This window comes from Kogia breviceps, chromosome 2 (assembly GCF_026419965.1).
Source record: "Kogia breviceps isolate mKogBre1 chromosome 2, mKogBre1 haplotype 1, whole genome shotgun sequence".
NCBI lineage: Eukaryota > Metazoa > Chordata > Mammalia > Artiodactyla > Physeteridae > Kogia > Kogia breviceps.
Genome location: NC_081311.1, coordinates 168,433,335 through 168,453,624, shown reverse-complemented (window position 1 = coordinate 168,453,624; position 20,290 = coordinate 168,433,335). Strand labels below are relative to the sequence as shown.

The window sequence follows — 20,290 nt, the reverse complement described above, 5'->3', positions numbered from 1 at the left end:
AAATGATCAAAACTAAGTAATTAATAGGCACAATATTATTAACTAAATAATAATAGATTTTATTATAAAGTCTATTAACTGCAGACTTTATTCAAATATCAAATATTGTTTTTTTTCGATGGTGACCTTTTTGTTGTTGTGGTTTCAGGAGAGTGGGTACTTTTTTAGTGCTGTCAGTTTAGGATGTGGTAAAGCAGATATCCCCAATAAGAAATATCTCCAACACTAGAAAGAAACAGCATCAGAGAAGCTGTCCTATCGTTTCCTAATCAGTCTAAGGAGTGAGTGTGCACTTACTAGGCCCATGTTAATTGCAATCCCATCAAACCCCAGACAAGGCCTCGAGGTGCATTTCCAGTCCACTCACAGTTCCTCTGCTCCTTGGCAGAAATATTGTAAGAAAGCCAGTGACCACAAGGCTGCTCTTTACTCATCACACTTGCAACTTGACTCAACAGACAAAGCCACAGAGACCTGGGTACCAGATGAAGCCCAGCCCTAGCGCTTACTTAGCTTGATGACTTTGGCCAAGTTACTGAACTTCTTTGAGCTTCAGTTTCCTTCTCTTTGAAATGGGAATGAGATTTGTGAGGCATAAGTGAAATAACATGTACAGCCCCTACTAGGCACACAGCAAGGCTCCCACCTAACCTCAGTCCCCTTTCAATGACAAAGCCCTTCTCAGAGCCAAGAGTTTTCTCATGTGATAACTTAGGCCAGTGCTGTCTAATAGAACTTTCCGTGCTGATGGAAACATCCTATTTCTGCCCCATCCCATATGGTAGCCACTACTCACGTGTGGCTACTGAGCCCTTCAAATGTGGCTACTGCAACTGAGCAACTAAATTTTTTAAAATTGAAGTATAGTTGATTGACAATATTGTGTTTGTTTCAGGTGTACAGCATAGTGATTCAGTTTTGGGGGGGTTTCTTTTGCAGATTATATTCCATTATAGGTTATTATAAGATACTGGATATAATTCCCTGTGCTGTACAGTAAATCCTTGGAGTAACTGAATTTCAAATTTAATTTTAAATGATGTAAATTGAAATAGTCACATGTAGTTAGTGGCTATGGTATGAGACAGCACATCTCTAGACATTACTCCTTGCTTTGAGAATCTGAGCAAAGAGAAGCCAGGAGTCTGAGCTAAGGCAGAGGTATTGCTGGGAACGAGGCGGTGGGCCGAGGTGTTGCCTACGGTCAGAAAAGCCAGGTCCTGCTCAGCCTAGAAGGAAGGGCTGGCTGGGTGGCTGCAGGCGCTTTCTCCTGCCGTGCGACAGTGACAACAGCAGCAGTGCAGGGTAGTAAGGCGGTCTGCAGGTTTGGAGTTACCGTTTATTTTGGAAGCCAGTGGTGAAATGGAAGAAAGCCACAGGACAGCATGAAAATCCAAATCCCTCTAGTTAGGGGTTAGGGAGCCTGACTATGCGGGCAAGAGGAAGTTTGCACGTCTTGCACGAAATGATAAACAGCAGTTCCCTGGAACCTGTCTCCAAAACAACGGGGAGTTTCAGGTGATACAGTGCCTTTGAAAATAAGAGTGCAGCATGCGGACGCCCTGGGGAGAATCGTCCCTCCCCAAAAAAGATCCTTTGCTAGTTCATAGTTCTGTGTTCCGACCTATTTCACTCTTCGTGCTCTGATATCCACTCTCTGTGGAGGCTTTTTAAAGCACATGAACAGTAAGTATGGGAAAAAAAATCAAACAAACTCTGGTTGGGTTAAACCCTACCACATTTTCAGGGAAGAACAACGTTCAAACGTTCACTGAGGGTCTCTTTCTCTTCTCCCCACCTGCGGGAGGGTGTTTTTCTTTGACATTTGAGCCCCTTTCCCCTGTCTCTGATGTTTTCCTCACTGCCCTGTTTGTCTCCTCACTGAAGCAAAAAGAACAGAGCCTCGGCTAATTACTCTCAGATCAAATAATACTGGTTATTGTAATTGGTCATTGTCCGAAAACACTGAGTTCTTCTTAGCTCTGAGGTTGCCTGGCACGGCTTAGTTAGCTAACTATTCCGGGAATGTCTCTATTATCTGTTTTACTTTGCAAAAGAAACCGGGGACTTGTTGAAAGCTGGTAATAAAAGTCTGCCCTGGTCCAAGCCGAGGCTGCGTAGAGAGGGCCTGGGAAAGCGTGCCCTCCATGAATCACGTTGCCCCCCAACAGCTGCTCAGTGACGTCATTTGGTTTCTCTGTGTCAGAGAATAATAAACCCACTAGGTCTTCTTACAGGCCAACGCTGCTCCCTCGTTCTCAGGGCCTCGGGGCGCAAAACAATTTTAATGACCAAACTCACGGGAAGTAAAATGGTTCACAGAGAAAACTAACAGACTCATAGGTGGCTGCCTGTCCGAGAGGCATCTTCCTGGGGCTGAGGGCCCCCAGATCAAGGTGCTCAGGGGCTGGGTGTTCATCAGGTTGAGGCCCAGGGAAATGCCCCTTCAACCCCACTGAAAGATAAGCTTTCCAAGGCGGTACTCACCGGTTGCAGACATTCTGAAGGCTCTGAGGCTTAAGCAGTGGGAACCATTCTGGAAAGCATACACAGACACGTTAAAAGACAAAAACAACCCTAAAATCCTGTTGCCAAAAATACTATTAAAATTCTAAATGCTCTTCTTGGCTTGGGGTAACAGGGAATTCAGTTATCAGGTAGGCAAACTAAATGAGTTTAAGTTTAAATGGAAGGTCACTATTCTGGGTTGAGTTGTGTCCTTCTCCCAAATTCATATGTCAAAGTCCTAGGCCCAAGTACCTCAGAATCTGACCTTATTTGGACACAGGGTCATGGCAGATATAATTAGTTAAGATGAGGTCATTAGGGTGGACCTTAATTTAATATGACCAGGGTCTGAATAAAAAAGGAAATTTGGGACATAGAGATGGACATGTATAGGGGAAGACAAAGAAGAGACAGAAGGAGAAGACAGCATCTACAAGCCAAGGAGAGAGGCCTGAACAAATCCTTCCCTCAGAGACCTCAGAAGGAACCAATCCTGCCAACACCTCAAGTGCAGATCTAGCCTCCAGAAGCGTGAGACGATAAATTTCCGTGGCTTAAGCCACCCATTTTGTGCTACTTTGTTACAGCATCCCTAGCAAACTAAAATAATACAGTCACAATATTTAATGTCTGCTGTGTGCAGAACATGTGCCGAGTGCTGGGAGAATACAAAAGTAATCAGGAGAAGCTTCCCCACTCTTACAGAGCTTACAATTCATTTGAGAGAACAAAACGTGCTTGCCCTGCCCCCCTCCAAGAAAACTCATGTGACAAGTGAGGGGGCAAAGTCTTAAAAACTCAGAAGTGGTTAAAAAGTAACGGTTAAAAAGTAAAGTGGTTAAAAAGTATATGTCACTTACAGTAAAGGTGGAAATGAATCCTGGCTTGAATAATCCAAAATGGATGATAATAGATTTGTAATTTTCTTTGGAGCACTCTTTACAACATTACATGTGGATACATGTGTTTCTATTTTTTTCTTTTGATATTGACACTATTTAACCCCAAATAAAACCACTATAAAAGGAGACAATTTCTTATTCATTCAAGAAATACTAATTAAATGCTTACTCTATGTAAGGGTGCTAAAAAGGGCTGCTAGAATGTAAGCTTATGCTGCTTATCAAATCCTTCTATTTTCCACTCCAAATTGAGAAAAGAGTATTTCAACTCTCATGTAAAAGGATGTTTTTGCTTTATATTTTCCTTGGGCCTGAAATGTAATTCTCTTGGTTTTAAAAGCTCTCTTCTTCCAGCTCCTATAAGAATGGAATACAGCAAGACTGTTTATCCAACAAAGAATTTAATCATAGTTGGGCAAAAAATGGTTTTCATAATACTGACCTATTCATGTCTGTATGTGTATAGAAAAAGCCCTGGAAGACCACTCACCTGATCGTGATAATGGTCACTAGGGCTTACCCTTCTCACTTCTATGCTAATTTTCTTAAATTTATTTATTTTTAAATAAAACACATGTTACTGTGTAACTTCAAAAATATGTTCAATTAAAGATGGACGTTATGGTGTTAAGTGTTGTAGAATGAAAGCTGTGATCAAAGAACATGATTTAAGCTGAGTTTTCAAGGTCAGATGCAATCAAATGTGAACTACTCTGCTGGTGGGTATTTTAAAAAATAAATTTATTTATTTTTGGCTGTGTTGGGTCTTTGTTGCTGCGTGCAGGCTTTCTCTAGTTGCGGCTAGCGGGGGCTACTCTTCGTTGCCGAGCCAGGGCTTCTCATTGTGGTGGCTTCTCTTGTTGGGGAGCACGGGCTCTAGGCGTGCGGGCTTCAGTAGTTGTGGCTCGTGGGCTCTAGAGCGCAGGCTCAGTAGTTGTGGCGCATGGGCTTAGTTGCTCCGCGGCATGTGGGATCTTCCCGGACTAGGGCTTGAACCCGGTCCCCTGCGTTGGCAGGCAGATTCTTAACCACTGTGCCACCAAGGAAGCCCTCTGCTGGTGTTTTATAGTCCCAGGTGGGCACTAAGGGAAGCACTTGCTTATACCGGTTACTTACTCTCTCTTCAGGTGATTGTGCCTAAATTCAAATAACCAGTAAAGATAAGAATACCTGGCCTTTGTTCAGAATGTTTATTTCCAGACCACTTTCTGCTGCCTACTGACAGTTTTCCCTGGCTAAACAAAATTAAAATATTTCCTCATTCAGTCATATCCCAATTTCCAATTGATATAGTGAGATCCATTTCAATGCTCTCCCATGTTTTGTTTTTATGTGCTGGGGGTTTTGGCCTTTAGTATTTTATACAGTTGTTGGCTTTAGTGTTGCTCTTGTGGAACGTGGGTTTGGAATTAGCTGAATTAGGGTTTGAACCCTGAACCCAGGGTTTGAAACTACTGCTTCAAGTTCACTGTGACCTTAAGCAAGATACTTTCACCATGGCCAGCCTGTTTCCATAACTCAAGTTGGAGGTCATAGTCACCTCACAAGGACTAAGTGATTTGTTGAATTTACTGATGCAGTGAGATAACGAATGTAACGTGCTGGCCTCAGAGCATTAAACAAAATAAATCCTATTTCCTTCTTCTTTCTCTTCCTTTGAAAAGTGATGGGCAATGCAAACTCTGTGTAGCTGGGACCTGGATTTTTTTTTTTTTTTTTTCTCCTGTACTTGGGCCTCTCACTGTTGTGGCCCCTCCCGTTGCGGAGCACGGGCTCCGGACGCGCAGGCTCAGTGGCCGTGGCTCACGGGCCCAGCCGCTCCGCGGCACGTGGGATCTTCCCGGACCGGGGCACGAACCCGCGTCCCCTGCATCGGCAGGCGGACTCTCAACGACTGCGCCACCAGGGAAGCCCCGGACTTGGGTTTTGAATACACACTATGCCACTTAACCAGCTGTATGACTTGAGGGTGTTGCTTAACCTCATCGGGCCTCAGTTTTCCCATCTGCAGGAGCGAGATAATTATAGCTCCTACTGCACAGGGTTGTTGTGAGAGTTAGAGCAGTGAGTGAAGTATAAGTATTTCCTCATCCTTTGCCTTTTTTCTTTCTGCCTCTTTCTCTTGATGTACCACGTATTTCTCCTCTAAGTTTCCAATAAGGTTCCTGATTATTGTTCTCCTGGGAAACCCATCATTTGCTGTTTCATTCTACTGAAATTCTAACGTGTTCCAAGCTTGAGTTCTTACAAGCCTAGCTTAATTTCTTTTGAGTTTTCAGTGTGGGCTAGAGGTGTGTGCCTTAGCTCTGTGGTGTAGTAACATGAACATAAGCCCAGGCTTAAATCTCCGTTCTGCCCCTTATGAGCTCTGGGCTTTGGGGGAAATTACTTCACCTCTCTGGTTAAGTAACTCAGAAATTTCTCAGTCTGTAAAGTGGGAACACTCTTCCAGTTGCCTGGGAGGATTAGATAAGATTAAGCACTTGGCCTGTACTAGGGGCTCAATCAGTGTTAGTCTTATTCCTTTTTCTTTTTCTTCTTCTTGTTTCTACCTCTCTTCTTGGAGAAGCAACCTGGTCTCACACAGGGGTCCTCAAGCCAAGCAGCACACTAGCATCACCTGGGAGACTTTTTGAACCAAAAGGAGGCGCTGGCTCCACCCCACAGAGTCCGATTCAACGGAGCCTGGGGAGGGCCCAGCATTGGTCGGTTGTTGTGTTGTTGTTATTATGTTTAATGGTCTCCAGATGTTTCTAGAGTGGCATTAAATGAGGCAGAGGACACTGTTCTGTCAAGGGGGGCAGGGTCAACCACCCACCAGCAACTCCCATACACTTCTCTGGGGCTCATTTCCTCAAGTAGGCTTGTGAAAATTCAGTTAATCAATGTATATAAAAATCGCAGAACGCCGTGTCTGACGCATACTTCACATGTTTTTCAAGGATGTGAAAGAGGAAGCATGATGAAGGAAAAAAAAATCAGTCCTCATAAATTCTACCAGTAGAGGATGACTTGTAAGAGTTGGCCCCAGGAGGCAATGTGACAACATTGAACTTGAGGTTCCGTGTCTTGCGTAGAGGTTCCGTGTCTTGCGTAGACTGTGCCTGACTCTCTTCCCACATCTATTTTGTAGCTACGTTAGCCCGGATAGAGGATTGAGGTGTCCAGGGTCAGCCAGGTTGCTGGTTAGGAAGCAGAGCCAAAGCCTAGCGCCCATTTGTGGCCAGCCCTCTGCTTTTTTTTTTTTTTTTCCGTATGCGGGCCTCTCACTGTTGTGGCCTCTCCCGTTGCAGAGCACAGGCTCCGGACGCGCAGGCCTAGCGGCCATGGCTCACGGGCTTAGTTGCTCCGCGGCATGTGGGATCTTCCCGGACCGGGGCACGAACCCGTGTCTTCTGCATCGGCAGGCGGATTCTCAACCACTGTGCCACCAGGGAAGCCCCAGCCCTCTGCTCTTATGCAGATAACCTGATGCTGGGTGACCTTGCCTCGTTCCCATTGATTTTTCCCAGTAGTTAAACTGCAAGGGATCAATGAGAGAATGATCCACAAACAGGCATTTTACCCAGCTCCATTTCAAGAGAAGTCTCTTTCTCTGGCTTCAGTAGCCTCTCAAATCGTAGTTCTGTAGGTAGCTTATTTCCCTTCTCCTTCCAAAGATGATGGTTAATCATTAGACCAGATTCCTCTCCATCTCCTCCTTCTGCAGTCCTCTTTAAAGGAGTTCTCGTTTGAGTTCGGTTGGAATTTGAGGCAGGAAGAGCAAAGTAAACTTTGCTTTTGTAAAAGCCAAGTTTAAAAGCTGAACATTTTAATTTCCCAACTGAACAGAGTAAAAGTAAAATGAGGGCCAAACTGTTGCTACCATAGTAAAATAATGCATTTTTTCATCAACCTTTAAGAAAGCTCATTTCACAACTGATTCAAGTCAATAGAGATTTGTTGGTTGGTTGATAAAATATCACCCGGACCATTTTGAGGCTTAGCTCAAAGTGAAACATTTTCTAGTTACTATAGTCTTTACCACAATCACCCTAAGGTTATCTTATAGTGCGGTCTACTGAACTACACCTCTGGAATTTCCCGAACACAATGCATTCTTGAGATACCATATATTTAGATAGTTGATAATGCTGTTAGCCTTACTGCGCTATCTCAAGCAGGACCTTTAAAGCGGCTTTGCAGAAATCTGTAGCTCTTCTACCTCACCCTCAGCCTCACCCCAGATACACACACTCAAGCCCTCACCGCTGCTCGCCTCCCTCTTCCTCAGGTAGCTGGCTTAGTCTTTTGCTCAAGGAGTCTGAACTTGGCATTCCTGTTTGAGTGTCATCGGGACACCAAAAGCCAGTGCTCTCACGGAGGGCACTCCTGGGCGTTTGAGCCTGGCGCTTCAACTCTCACTGGGGGCTTATCACTTTTCTAACCCTGCATCAAAACTTTTTGTGGGTTCTAAGAAAATATCTGTCCCCGGAAACCTCTTCCTAAGGTAATGGTCTCTGTAGAGGAGGGGAAGCCAGGCCCGGCTCCTGGTGCGTGGATGGAGAAGGTGGAAGGGGATGGCCACGGTCAGGAGTCTACCCTCTCCCGGGGGCAGTGTTTCATGTCTGTCCACACCCACAGACGATGTTTGAGCTATAGCTTGATCCTGCCATTCGGTGTTTATGGTATTTAATGAGGCATCATTGGACAACATCTATCGCTCCCCTGTAGCCTCTACAAATGTTTAAGGGCCACACGTGCAGGTGTTGTGCCCAGCACTGGAGATGCACAGACATGGTGCCTGGTGCTCCCCCCGAGTTTACAGCCGTGCGATTTCCATGGGATGATGATGATGACATCATTGGTCTTTTCCAGCCTCTCTGACTCTTCCTTCTCAGCTTCCAAAGAACCCCCTTTCCCTCTACTGGATCCTTCAGCACTGGCCGCCCTGGGTGCCATCACAGTCTTCTTTGTCCACACGGTCTCCCTTGCACGATTGAACTCACACCTGGAGCTTTAAATACCACTTTAAGTGGATGACTTCCAATTTTGTATTTCTAGATTAGACCCCTATAATCACAGGCTTGTATTTCTTTTTTTGTCTTTTTTTTTTTTTTTTGCCGCACTGCATAGCTTGTGGGATCTTAGTTCCCTGACCAGGGATTGAACCCGGGCCCTTGGCAGTGAGTGAGCAGAGTCCTAACCATTGGACTGCCAGGGAATTCCCCACAGGCTTGTATTTCTAATTGCTTTTCAGATATCTCCATTTGGTGGTCTCACAGATATCTTCATCTTGAAATGTTCAAACCTTATACTCATTAATTCCCCACAAATCTGTTCCTTCACCCTTTTATTTCCTGTGCCAGTAAATGGTATTATCCTTCTCTCACCCACTGGATTTAGGTTTCTACTTCACAAGTCAAATCCAATCAGTTACAACCTCCCCTTGACTCGAACCTCCTTCATGCTTTTTAGATTTGCCCCAACATTCTTCATCCATTGCTACTGCTCTAGTTGACACTTCCTATTTATCTTCTAGAATCTAGAGCGTTGCCACACTGACTACCACCAATTTAATTCTACATATAGTCTTCCAAGCAATTTTTTCTAAAATTTAAATCCTGCCATATCACTTCCCTGCTAACAATCATCCAATGCCTTCCCTTTGCTTATTAGTGGAGTCCAAATACTTAGGATGATTACAAATCACTTTCTGATCTGTTCCCATCTGTCCTTCCAGGTTAATCTCCGACAATGGTCTGCCACAAAGCCAACATTCTAGCTTCCCTGAGCAATTCACCTGCTTGTATATTACCAGGTACACCCGCTTTCCTACTCCTCTGGGTCAAGTTCCTCTGTCTGGAATGCCCTTCCCCCTCTTGCTCACCTGGAGAAAGGCCACTTCATCATGCTTGAACCCAGCTCCTGTCTCTTTCTCCCAAACAGTCCCTAAATTCCCCAGACAAACCAAGGCCTTTTTCTAAGTGTTCCTAGAGGTCCCTAGGGGATCCTGCTATAATAATACTTTCCACATTGTAGTATTTATTTGTTTCTCCCTCTAGACTGTATGCCTTGAAGGCAGGTATCAATGTATTATTTATTTTTGAATCTTAGTCTCAACACCTAGCATTCAATAAATATTTGTTGAATGAATGAAAAATGGATGCTTAGGTGAAAAATAAAAAATGAAATTTACTAAGCCTTATTCTTAAGAGGTAAAAGTGACTCAAGAGAGCCCACTTGTGATTCCCACTCTATATCTTACAGACGTAGAAGATGCCAGGCACATGCCACGAAGGTGTGGAAGAAGTCTCTGATCTGACCCAGATGCATGATGTTTGCGACCTTAAGGGCTTTTTCCTGAACTGGGAAGAAACGCAGCAGGGTTTACTTGAAAAAAACTTCTTTTAACCTGCTTTCCTTCATTTGTAATTTTTCCTAATCTTAACTACTTTAAGATTATCCAGTCCCCCTCAATAAAAACTAATAATTGCCACCAGATAAATTAAAGATGAGAAAACTAAAAATAAATGTAGAAACTATTAATGAAGATCAAAGTGGGCCATGTATCTAAATGAATTTCACTGCTTGATTTGGGGGATGGGTTAATAAAGATGTTAATAGTGACTCCCAGGAGTTTTGCCATGCTCCAGAAGTGGGACAGCAATGTGCCTGATGGTGGTTCATAGATTCGGTGAACATCGTGGCTTCATTACCTGAAGCAGGTGGGGTTGCCTGCTGGAGTCCCAGGGCGGGAGCTCCACTCACAATACACTTCAGAAACATGTCACCAAGCTCACAGATTCTAAAAGCAAGTCTGGGTTAAAGGACATAATCATTTGGGAATGAACTTGGAAAAGTGTTATTGGCTGATGCCAGCCTAGGGCATTGTTTTATTACCAGATTATATTTGCCCTTGGAAGGTCCTGTGGAATTACCTATGAGCACCAACTTGGAGTTCAACAGGCTGGATATTCTGGATCACCCGCTTCCTGGCCAGGTGACCCTGGGCAAGACACATACCTCCCCAAGCCTTAGCTCTCTCGTCTATAAAGTAAGATTGATAACGTTGCCCCTGTTGGATAGAGCTGTTGTGAATCCAAGTACTATGATGTATGAAAAGTGCCTAATTCATAGTTATTGCTCAATAAATGACCGTTATTTTACCCAGCAATAAGATGAATAATAACTTACATGTACTTTCTTGGCAAAGCAGGCAGAACAAGGATTATTAGTCCAGAAGGTGCTAGAACCTGGAACTAGAACCCAGGTGGCCGTTGATTTTATCTAACAAATATCTATTTGCTATTACGTGCCAGTTATGGGGGCAGGTGTAAAATACTAGAAACACTGGAAGTGGTCAGGTTTGCTTTGTAGCAAACCTCAGCACCCTTTCCACTGTACCATGCTTTGGGTGAAACCAACAGTGACAACATGAATATCGTCTGTGATTTAGTGGCCCTTACTGGACACCATGATGTAGATAATAAGCGTTCTCCCGAGGAAGAGTCCTGTGACCACAGCGTGGGCAGGCATCTCACAGCAGTTTAGTACGGGCAGCAGAAAGGAGCCTTCACCAGAAGGGACAGCTTTAACAGGTGCTCTGAATGACTCAGGTAGGTGTTTGAAAACTGCAGGTCAGCTCTTAGGGTATGTGAATTCAGGCAGTGTTTAGGCCCAAGCAAGGAAAAACCAAAGTCAGCTCTGGCCTAGGAGGTGTGCCTGACATCTATAAGGAAGCCAAGAACTCTAAGGGAGCTGAACAGAAAGAAACAGACATTGCATCAGCTCTCACACAACTACCATTGAGTCTGAATCCTGCTGAGTCACCAAGCAGCTGAAGGAACTTCCACCCTGTGTAAAATAAAAAAAGGATGGGGACTAACTTTTATTGGGCATTGCCTAAAAGTTAGGCACTGTGGATGTTAACTATCGTTTTATAATATATACATATATCAAATCATTATGTTGTCTGCAAAATGAGACAGAGGGACATAACATGGTTAACAGAAGGAGAACAGGTTTGCTGTAGACTGACCCATCTCCAACCTAGGAAATGCCTCTGTGTGGAACTGAGAGAAAGCCTCTGTTTCCTCAGGTGTAAAACTGTGCTACTCCAACCAGCATGGACCCCAGCAGACAGTATAAGGATTAGCTATTATGTATGTCCAGTACCTGGCACACAGGGGACACTTTTTAAATGATAGGATTGCTCCCATTTTGCAGATTAGGGAACTGGGAAAGAAATAACTTCCTCAAGTACCCCCAGAGAGTACAAGGTGGAGTGTGGATCTGCTGCTCCATGAATTGATGCCAATGATTAAAACCTCTCTTGGAGCTTCCCTGGTGGCGCAGTGGTTGAGAGTCTGCCTGCTAATGCAGGGGACGCGGGTTCGAGCCCCTGTCTGGGAAGATCCCACGTGCCGCAGAGCAACTGGGCCCGTGAGCCACAACTGCTGAGCCTGCGCGTCTGGAGCCTGTGCTCCGCAACAAGAGAGGCCGCGACAGTGAGAGGCCCGTATACCTCGACGAAGAGTGGTACCCGCTCGCCGCAACTGGAGAAAGCCCTCACACAGAAACGAAGACCCAACACAGCAAAAATGAATGAATTAATAAAAACGCATTAAAAAAATTGAAGTACAGTTGATTTACAATATTAAAAACAAAAAACCCCTCTCTTATCAGTATCCTTTCCCTTAGTTCGGCCCACTGAGTAATTCACTTGGCTAATAGCTCATTCTATTGAGTGGGTGCTGATGCATAGCTTGGATTGTGTTCACAGCAAGGCACACAAAGACACACTCAGAACTCTTTGAGCCCAAAGCGTGGTAGGTCTATATAATCCCAACATGGACAAGGCTCATTTTAGATTTTTAATTATCATCTGTCCTATAATGATGTCAGATGAAGTGAAGCTCTCACACTGGATTTCGGGTCAAAATAACATGTTCCCAGGGTAAGGCTAGATTGCTGTACTGTGAGCCTGTCTGATGCCAATATTCCGCCCCCATTATTTCTTGCTTCCACCTGGTGGTCAAAAGTTAAAAAAGCAGGCGTACTGAAAATAACTAGGTGTCAGCAGGATCCATTTGCCTATCGTTTATAGGACATCTGAATCTGGGTCGCTGCAGGGCTTTTAGTACTGCTTTCCTGCCTTTTGATTTCTACCAAGTTCCTCCAGTGGAAAATCTTTCCATGTGCAGTGTTCTTTCCTGGGGCTGAAAGGACCAGGATAATCCCGGATGCTTCCCTGCAGCTGAGCTCATGTCACAAATCAGGCATGATTTTCAGCAGATATTTCTTTAAAAGTTTGAAGGCCTCTGTGGACTCTATTCCCTTCTCAACGGGAACAGGCATCAAAGAGACGGGAATAAAATGCTTTGCACTCACATCAGGAACTAATTGCCAATTTGGCAAATGCATTGACTAATGTCATGCACTGTTATTTCTAAATCCTCTCCTGTCCTTGACCCCCAGTATCTAGATGTAAACTTGGGACCATTAGTGGAGAAGGATAAAGTCTTCTGGTGCCTCAAATGGAATTGAGAGGGATTTAAACTAGACTCTTTTGAGTGTGGTGAAATGAACCCAGCAGTACATTAATGCTAGGATTTGAGCTCACACAGCATGAGTGCTTTCAAAAACCGTGTTTAAGGAAGCAAACAGAGCCACGACAGACCCTTTCAGTGGAGCAAAAGGAGTTGGATGAAACAATCAATGACACATTAAAAAACCTCAACTGGGCTGCAATCATGTGGGCAGAAAAAAAAAGTTTTTCTTTATCACAGGATCTTTGCATCTAATGAGATGGTGCCTGGACAACCTCCAGAGGGGTAAGGCCTCCGTTTACTTTAGCTGAGAAATGTCTAAATATTTAGTTGGTTCTCTTAAAAGCCTTACACCAGTCTGTAGCAAACTGGTCTTTAAGGTATGATCTTATTGGGTCTATACTGCCATTGGGAGAGCTATTTAAAGGGAATTTGGAAAAGTCAGAAGATATTACCACTGAAGGTGCAAATGTTAACTTTTTTTCCCCCCCTCTCAAAATTAACTCTTTTTAATGTCCTCCAAATATTTAGTTTAGGACCAATACCTTGCCAGTCAATACTTTCTCTTAATTCATCCTAAATGGTTGTCTACTTCTTACATACACTTTATTCTTATTGGTTCCAGTTGGGCCCGAAGTGCTTGAGGCTAGAAAGGGGAGGGACTCTTGAGCGCATTTTCTTGGGAGCGGGAGGGGAAGCTAAGAGGGCTGAGAGAGCTTTGTAAAAATGTCTATAGGGGTCCACCCTTTAAATTCACACTACTGTCACGTATCAGCAGATTTCAGTCAAGACCAATATCCAGTTTGCTCTAAGCTTCTGGGATCCTCTGTGTCACAAACACAGTGCATCCCAGATATGGCATCAGTTGGGGCTTTAACCTTTTTAGACTTTCTGATAGTAGAATCCCCTCCAGCATGCCTTCTTTATTATTGCTTCCTGTGGACTCTCACTAAGGATCACCGAACTGCTCCCCTCCCCCGCTGCAGGAGGCCAGCACAGACCCTGTTCAGCCAGTTTGATGAATGTGTCTTGGCTAATTGTGTGCAAGATGGCAGGCCTTTAGCAAGTGTGACCAGTTTATTGTTCAGCCAATCACAGGCGCCTCAGTTAGCATGTGAAAAGGGGGTGTGTTGCCGGGGAGGGTGAGTGCTCTGGCGGCTGAGTCAAAGGAGGAGCGTTTTTGGGGGTCACAGAGCAACACCCACTTCTTTGAGGGGATGTTACTATGCTCTACTAAACCTGTAAACCTCTTACTCAAAGCACTTTTTTCCCTCTTCCCTCTTTTTTCAAGGAGGTCTTTTTTTCCCATGGTGCAAACAAGGCAAGACACTGGCTACTCTACAGATGGAGCTCACGTTCCAGGGTTTTTAATATTTCACTTTTATATTTCTGTTAGAGAATGATCCTGCTGAGAGTCTGGGAGTCCGTGCTCGTCAGAACCCCTCACTGACACTTGGATATATTGCTCTGAAAGCTATCCCAGGAGAAAAGATTAAACAAAAAAAAAAGCCTACTTTTCAAAGCCTACTTCTCAATCTGCCCACATCAAAATAAGACAACTGGCCCTTTGAAGTGGAAGACACAAGAGTTCTCAGCCAGCTTGCTTAAAGCAGGGGGTGGGGCTGGGGGAGATAAGGAAAGAAGGAAGGAAGGAAGGAAAGAAGGAAGGAAGGAGGGAAGGAAGGAAAGAAGGAAGGAAGGAAGGAAAGAAAGAAAGAAAGAAAGACCAGTGTCTAAAATTATATACCTTTCTTCCCTCACCCAGATTTAATCAGGCACAAGAGTCTGAATTGCTGGCAAGAAAACTTACAGCCCTGCTCATCAGCGCCCCAAGAAAACAGGTAACTGGTCAGAGAAGCCTGTCCAGCGGGGTCAGCACCATGTGTTTTTAAAAAACCTGTACAAACAGAAACTGTTGTTCATACATAGTCGAGACAAGACCTGGTGAGGGCAGGGTGGGCACAGATGGCCACTGGATGGTTCTCTAAGTTCTGAGCTCTCCAGCTCCCTCAAAGTTGTTGTACAGCTGAATTCAAAGTTTGGGGGCTCTTAGAGTGAAAAGGAGAGGAATGAAAATCTCATCAAGAATGGCGTTAACACTTCTCCTCTGTGACATTTTACTGGCTCCCATCCCCTCTTCTGGTCCCTTAATCACTGTAGCTCAAGTCCCTGGAAGCAGCAGCAACAGCTCAGGGATGGGGGTGGGGGGGAGGTGGCCTGAAGGGACTTCTTAATTCATATAAGGGGATGTTCCTGGAACACGGATGTGGGTGGCTGTTTTAAAACATAGTCCTTGCGATTGAGTTATCAATAGTACTGACCCCCTGCCCAAGATATGCTGGACTTTTAAGATTTACAAGTAAAAGTTGAGACATCTTGGCTGTGACTAAGGTTACAACGCCCTTCCCTTTGTAAGCCTAGCCTGGCCCACAACTATACACTGCCCAAGCCCGTAGAAGTGGGGCTCACAAATGGGCACACCCCCACCCCCCATAAGGAGAGCTGGTGAAAGAGCGTGGATGAATGAATACAAACCCAACCTCTTAGAGATCCGTGAATGTGCCAAATTCATCTATGCAGACCCAGCATGTTACACAGTGCCTGGCAGATAGTAGGTGCTTGGAAATTTTTGACTTATTTGAATTAAATTGAATCCTTACTGGAAAAACAATGCAAAGTATGAACCCTATTGATGTTGGGCCTGGAGAATTCTCTTCATAAATAAAAAATTGCATATTACTTTGAGATGACAGCAAAATAAAAAATGCAACATATTTCTCGATGTTTTATTGGAACCCAGTTATCTTATTTAGTACAGAATCTGGCAGGGAAGCATTTTGGACAAGTTTCTATCATTATTGTTCTCATCAAAGATCACTGTTTATTGCCTGAATCAACCTGAAACCCAAACATTTTTGTATTGAGATCATTCAAATTGTTTTCTACAACCCATCTGTGACCCTAAACTTCTGCTTGCATCCATGTTAGGAAGCTGAGGGGTACCATTTCACTCAGAGAGTGAAAGGGAAAAGGCGTTATTCCAAGCCCTGCGGCAAGAGGGTGGCATTTTTCTCAAGTAGTAAACTCAAGCAAAATCATTATAAATGATAAACTATTTGGAAATGATCCGAACACCATTTAGCAATGCATACAGGTCATTCACAAAGCAGCTGAAATGACTTTACAGTTGGTCTTTAGCTGGTGTGGGTTTTCCACAATCCTGGTCAGTTCAAGATGCCTGAACCCTATGTATAGCTGTTTGAGCAAAACTATTAGATGCTGGAGAAAAAAGTAAAAATTCCCATCCTCCGATGTCTTTTGTTTTCCACTTTAATTGTCTTTGAAATCTCCTTACAATTTCTTACTCTCATAAAACACTTCCAGGATAACCTCATACCAAAGTTAGTAATGACAACAATTTGGGGAAATTCCATTTTTAGTTACAGGACAATGGAATAATATAGAGACTGGAAAATCAGACTTGGGCCACATTCCCCCTAACTTGTACATATTTACCTCCCCTTCAATCCTTCCTGCAAGAGTCCAGCTCTGATATGGCCATTACTTGCTTCTCAACCTCTGATACGGTCCTTCATCCTATAGCTCATTGCTTGCCTCCTCTCTTCTGTCTCAACATCCTTAAAGTGACAACTGGGTAATCTGACCTCTCTGGCATGTCCTTGGGACCATTTCTCAAAGACATCCCCCATGGCAACACTTCCACCCCCAGGAGCCAGTATTGGAGGACAAAATGGATGAGAGAAAATGACCAAGTGTTAGGTTTGGAGACAATGGATGAACTCTGATACAATCTAGAGACATGTTACCTGGCCTGTCCTAGGCCCAGTGAGCCTCTACTTCCCCACTATTGTATTAGCTTTCTTTTTATACTTTATGAGATACAATAACCTAGCAAATAAACTCAATGATAGTCACTGGGCTTAAAAATGAGACCATCTTTTGAGTTGTCCTTTTAAGCCATTGGGTATTTGGAAATGGTTGTGGAATCCACAGTAACAGTCATTCCAGATTGTTATTCAGCTTGTTACTTGTGTTTTACAGAGTTGGAGAACTGATCTAACCTCAACTACTATTTCAATGATGTCCTCCTCGTAAAAAGATTAGTCAGGGAATATGAGTCTAAAAATCTGTCTAGAGCTATCTACACTGTTAACAATTAAAGAAGGACACCCTGTTTGTGTGGCCAGTGCTCTCACACTGCTAATTCTCAGAGCTTTTGGAAGCTCAAGTCAATATTACCTGGATTGTAGTTAGGTAGCTTGGAAACTCCAGGCCAGTTATCCTCCGTAGGGACTCCCAGCACCTATATAAAGCCAAAGAAAGACAAAGAAAGATGAGGAAGAGATGAGGTGGATGGAGCAGGTATGGAGACATGAAGGACACATCAGGGAGGAAGAGGGAAGAAATGAATGTATGTCACATTATGCGAGCTGATGTGTAAAGGAAAGAAACTTCAGTGTTTCCAACATTTGCAGTTTCATGGGCAAAACTGCAGTGTATTTCTACGCTCCTATGTGTCAACATGACTGGGCTAAAGGATGCCCAAGATAGCCAGTAAAACATTATGTCTGGGGTGTCCGTGAGGGTGTTTCTGGAAGAGATTTGTATTTGAATCAGTAGACTGAATAAAGAGATTGGCCCTCACCGGTGTGGGAGGCATCATCCAACTGGCAGAGGACCTGAATAGAACAAAAAGGTGGAGGAAGGGCAAATTTTCTCTCTTTTCTTCTTGAGCTGGGACATCGTCTTCTCTTGCCTTTGGACATTGGAGCTCCTAGTTCTCTGGCCTTCAGATTCTGTGACTTAAACCAGTGGTCCCCTTAGACTGAATTATACCACCAGCTTTCCTGGTTCTCCAGCTTGCAGAGGACATATCTTAGCCTCCATGTAATCACACGAGCCAATTCCCATAATAAATCACGATACACACACACACACACACACACACACACACAAATACATACATATCTCCTATTGCTTCTGTTTCTCTGGAGAACTCTAATACAGATCATATAACCTTGCTTAAAGTCATATCCTCATCCCAAAATATCTACAGACATACCTCAGAGATATTATGGGTTTGGTACTACAATAAAGCTAATATTGTAGTAAAGTGAGTCACACAAATTTTCGGTTTCCTGGTGCCTATAAAAGTTATGTTTACACTATACTGTGGTCTATTAAGTGTGTAACAGAGCAATGCACATACCTTAATTTAAAAAACCAATGTACATACTTTAATTTAAAAATGTTTCCTCACTAAAAATTGCTAACCATCATCTGACAGCGCAGGGTTGCCACAAACCTTCAATCTGTTAAAAAAAAAAAAAAAAAAGCAATGTCTACAAAGTGCTATAAAGTGAAGCACAATAAAATGACGTATGTCTGCTGTACTACATGATCACCATACATTATGATGCTGCATTGGGAGTTAGGAATATAAAAAGACAGGAGTGGTAAAGTGTCCCTTTGCTTTACATCAGATGACTGTATTTATATATATATATGTCTCAACAGGAGACACTTGACAGTTTAAATTATGCCTCAGCATGGGCATTCAGCTGTTCCCTGATGTGCTCAAATTAAAAAGGATTCAGATTACTGACCTTTAAGCAGTGGAATGTTGGCTAAAAATGATCCCAAACCTAACTCTAGTCTTTTCTACCAAATTCATCTCATCTGCTTGCTTTCTCTGTGGCCCAGCAGCTTGGAATATGGTATTTGGTTTTTAACTGGTGGATAGCAATATTAACAACAACACTTGAAAAAGAGCTCACTTGTGCTTTGGATTACCAAACTGAAGCTTTAGTTTTTAATTATTATGAAAAGTCTTTTGGAATATAAAGACAAACACTTCAGATTTTAGATGGTGCTGTTACTGTGGGTTCCCTTGTAGGCAAAATCTTACCATTCTTTTAAGATAATCATAAAAGCCCAATGCCAGTTATATCTAGGGGCCAGAATAATATTGTTTTTGTGAAATATTAACAAAACACTAGTAGTTTTCATACACCACTACAATATAGTTCTTCTTAGAAGCATATCTCAGTACAAGTCTTTGTAGAAGCATCTCTCATAGAAAAAGCCTAGTGAATCCATTTGTAAAATGCTGGATACAGATGCTGGCCCAATTGTTATGGCAGGAAGTCAATTGCCCAACTATGACTGATAATAATCAATGAGGAATCCAGAAGGCTCTTAATATTTACCAGCTTGCTGACTAGGACTCTAGCCGAGAAGTACACTTTGTGGTGTCTGTTAAGCTTGTCCTCAAACAAAAGACACTGAAGCGCCATTTTCCCTCACATAATAAAAAAAATTAAGCCACCTAGTAGGAGCTTCTTTCTTTGATCCATTCCCTAAACAAACTGAAAAGCTACTGAGAGGATTACAGGCTTTTCCTAGCAGCCACCCTGAGCCGGAGGAAACACTAAGAATCCTGGAATCCATTTTGAAAAACCAACTGGACTAATTCTTCTTTTGTGGGAGAGGGCCAGAGGATGGGAAGCTAATTCTTCTTTGTTAACCTACCATCTTATGTATTTGCACAGATGTGCATGTAAACAAGCGGGTGGGATGATTCACATGTACCCCTACGTCTTCTGTTGCCTAGCAGAGCACAATGAAAGAAAGTAAAGATAATGAAGAGAAAGTGATAAAGGAAGTAAATAACGACCATATCCATATTTTCACTAAGGTGAAAGTTACCAGAATTGTTGGTTACTTTGTATTATTGTGTAATTAAAGCCAACAAAATGGTACCAACAATTTTGGAATATTGTTCTAAAAGCTTTAAGCCTGAGATTTTAAAAGTTTAAACAAAAATTCAATCTCTTTTATTTGGAAATTTGATACTCAGTTTTTATTTGAAAGTTATTGAATTCATTTTCACTTGAGAAAATTACTCAATCTCTGCTTCACTGACTGGGAAACTGAAAGCCAAAAATTATTGATTTACTCCCTCCCTGAAGGCTCTTAAAAGACAGCTAGGGAGTGCTGTGTTTGAAACCACAGTGGGCTGCAAGGGCTGTTTTCTGCCTTTGTTGGAATGGAAACTGAAGGCATTTTGATTAATGGCTTTAAAGTCTGCATCGTTTATTTTATTCTGATTTTAGAACCACATCTGGTATTATTTGCTAAAAATACCTATTGAAAGAATTAGATTTCTAAAAAATTGATTAAAAATCGATGACAGCCATTCAGATGTAAACACACACACACACACACACACACACACACACACGGAGGCATTTCAGAAAGATGGTAAAATAAAAATTCAGGACTTATTATTATGTCTTTATTCCTAAGTGTGAGATCTCAGAATAAATG

General features: G+C 43.0%; 1 protein-coding gene across 2 annotated transcripts in view; it reads right to left on the bottom strand.

Annotated features, from left to right (window-relative positions):
* CDK15 (cyclin dependent kinase 15) overlaps nt 1–20,290 on the bottom strand; it is an 89,490-nt gene that overhangs the window by 18,165 nt on the left and 51,035 nt on the right. For both annotated transcript variants that reach the window (XM_059053455.2, XM_067026584.1), the window contains exons 10-11: nt 17,201–17,264; nt 2,488–2,536 (exon numbers count right to left, since the gene is read on the bottom strand). In XM_059053455.2, the coding sequence (XP_058909438.1) occupies nt 2,488–2,536; nt 17,201–17,264 (113 nt within the window). The remainder of the gene's footprint in view (nt 1–2,487; nt 2,537–17,200; nt 17,265–20,290) is intronic.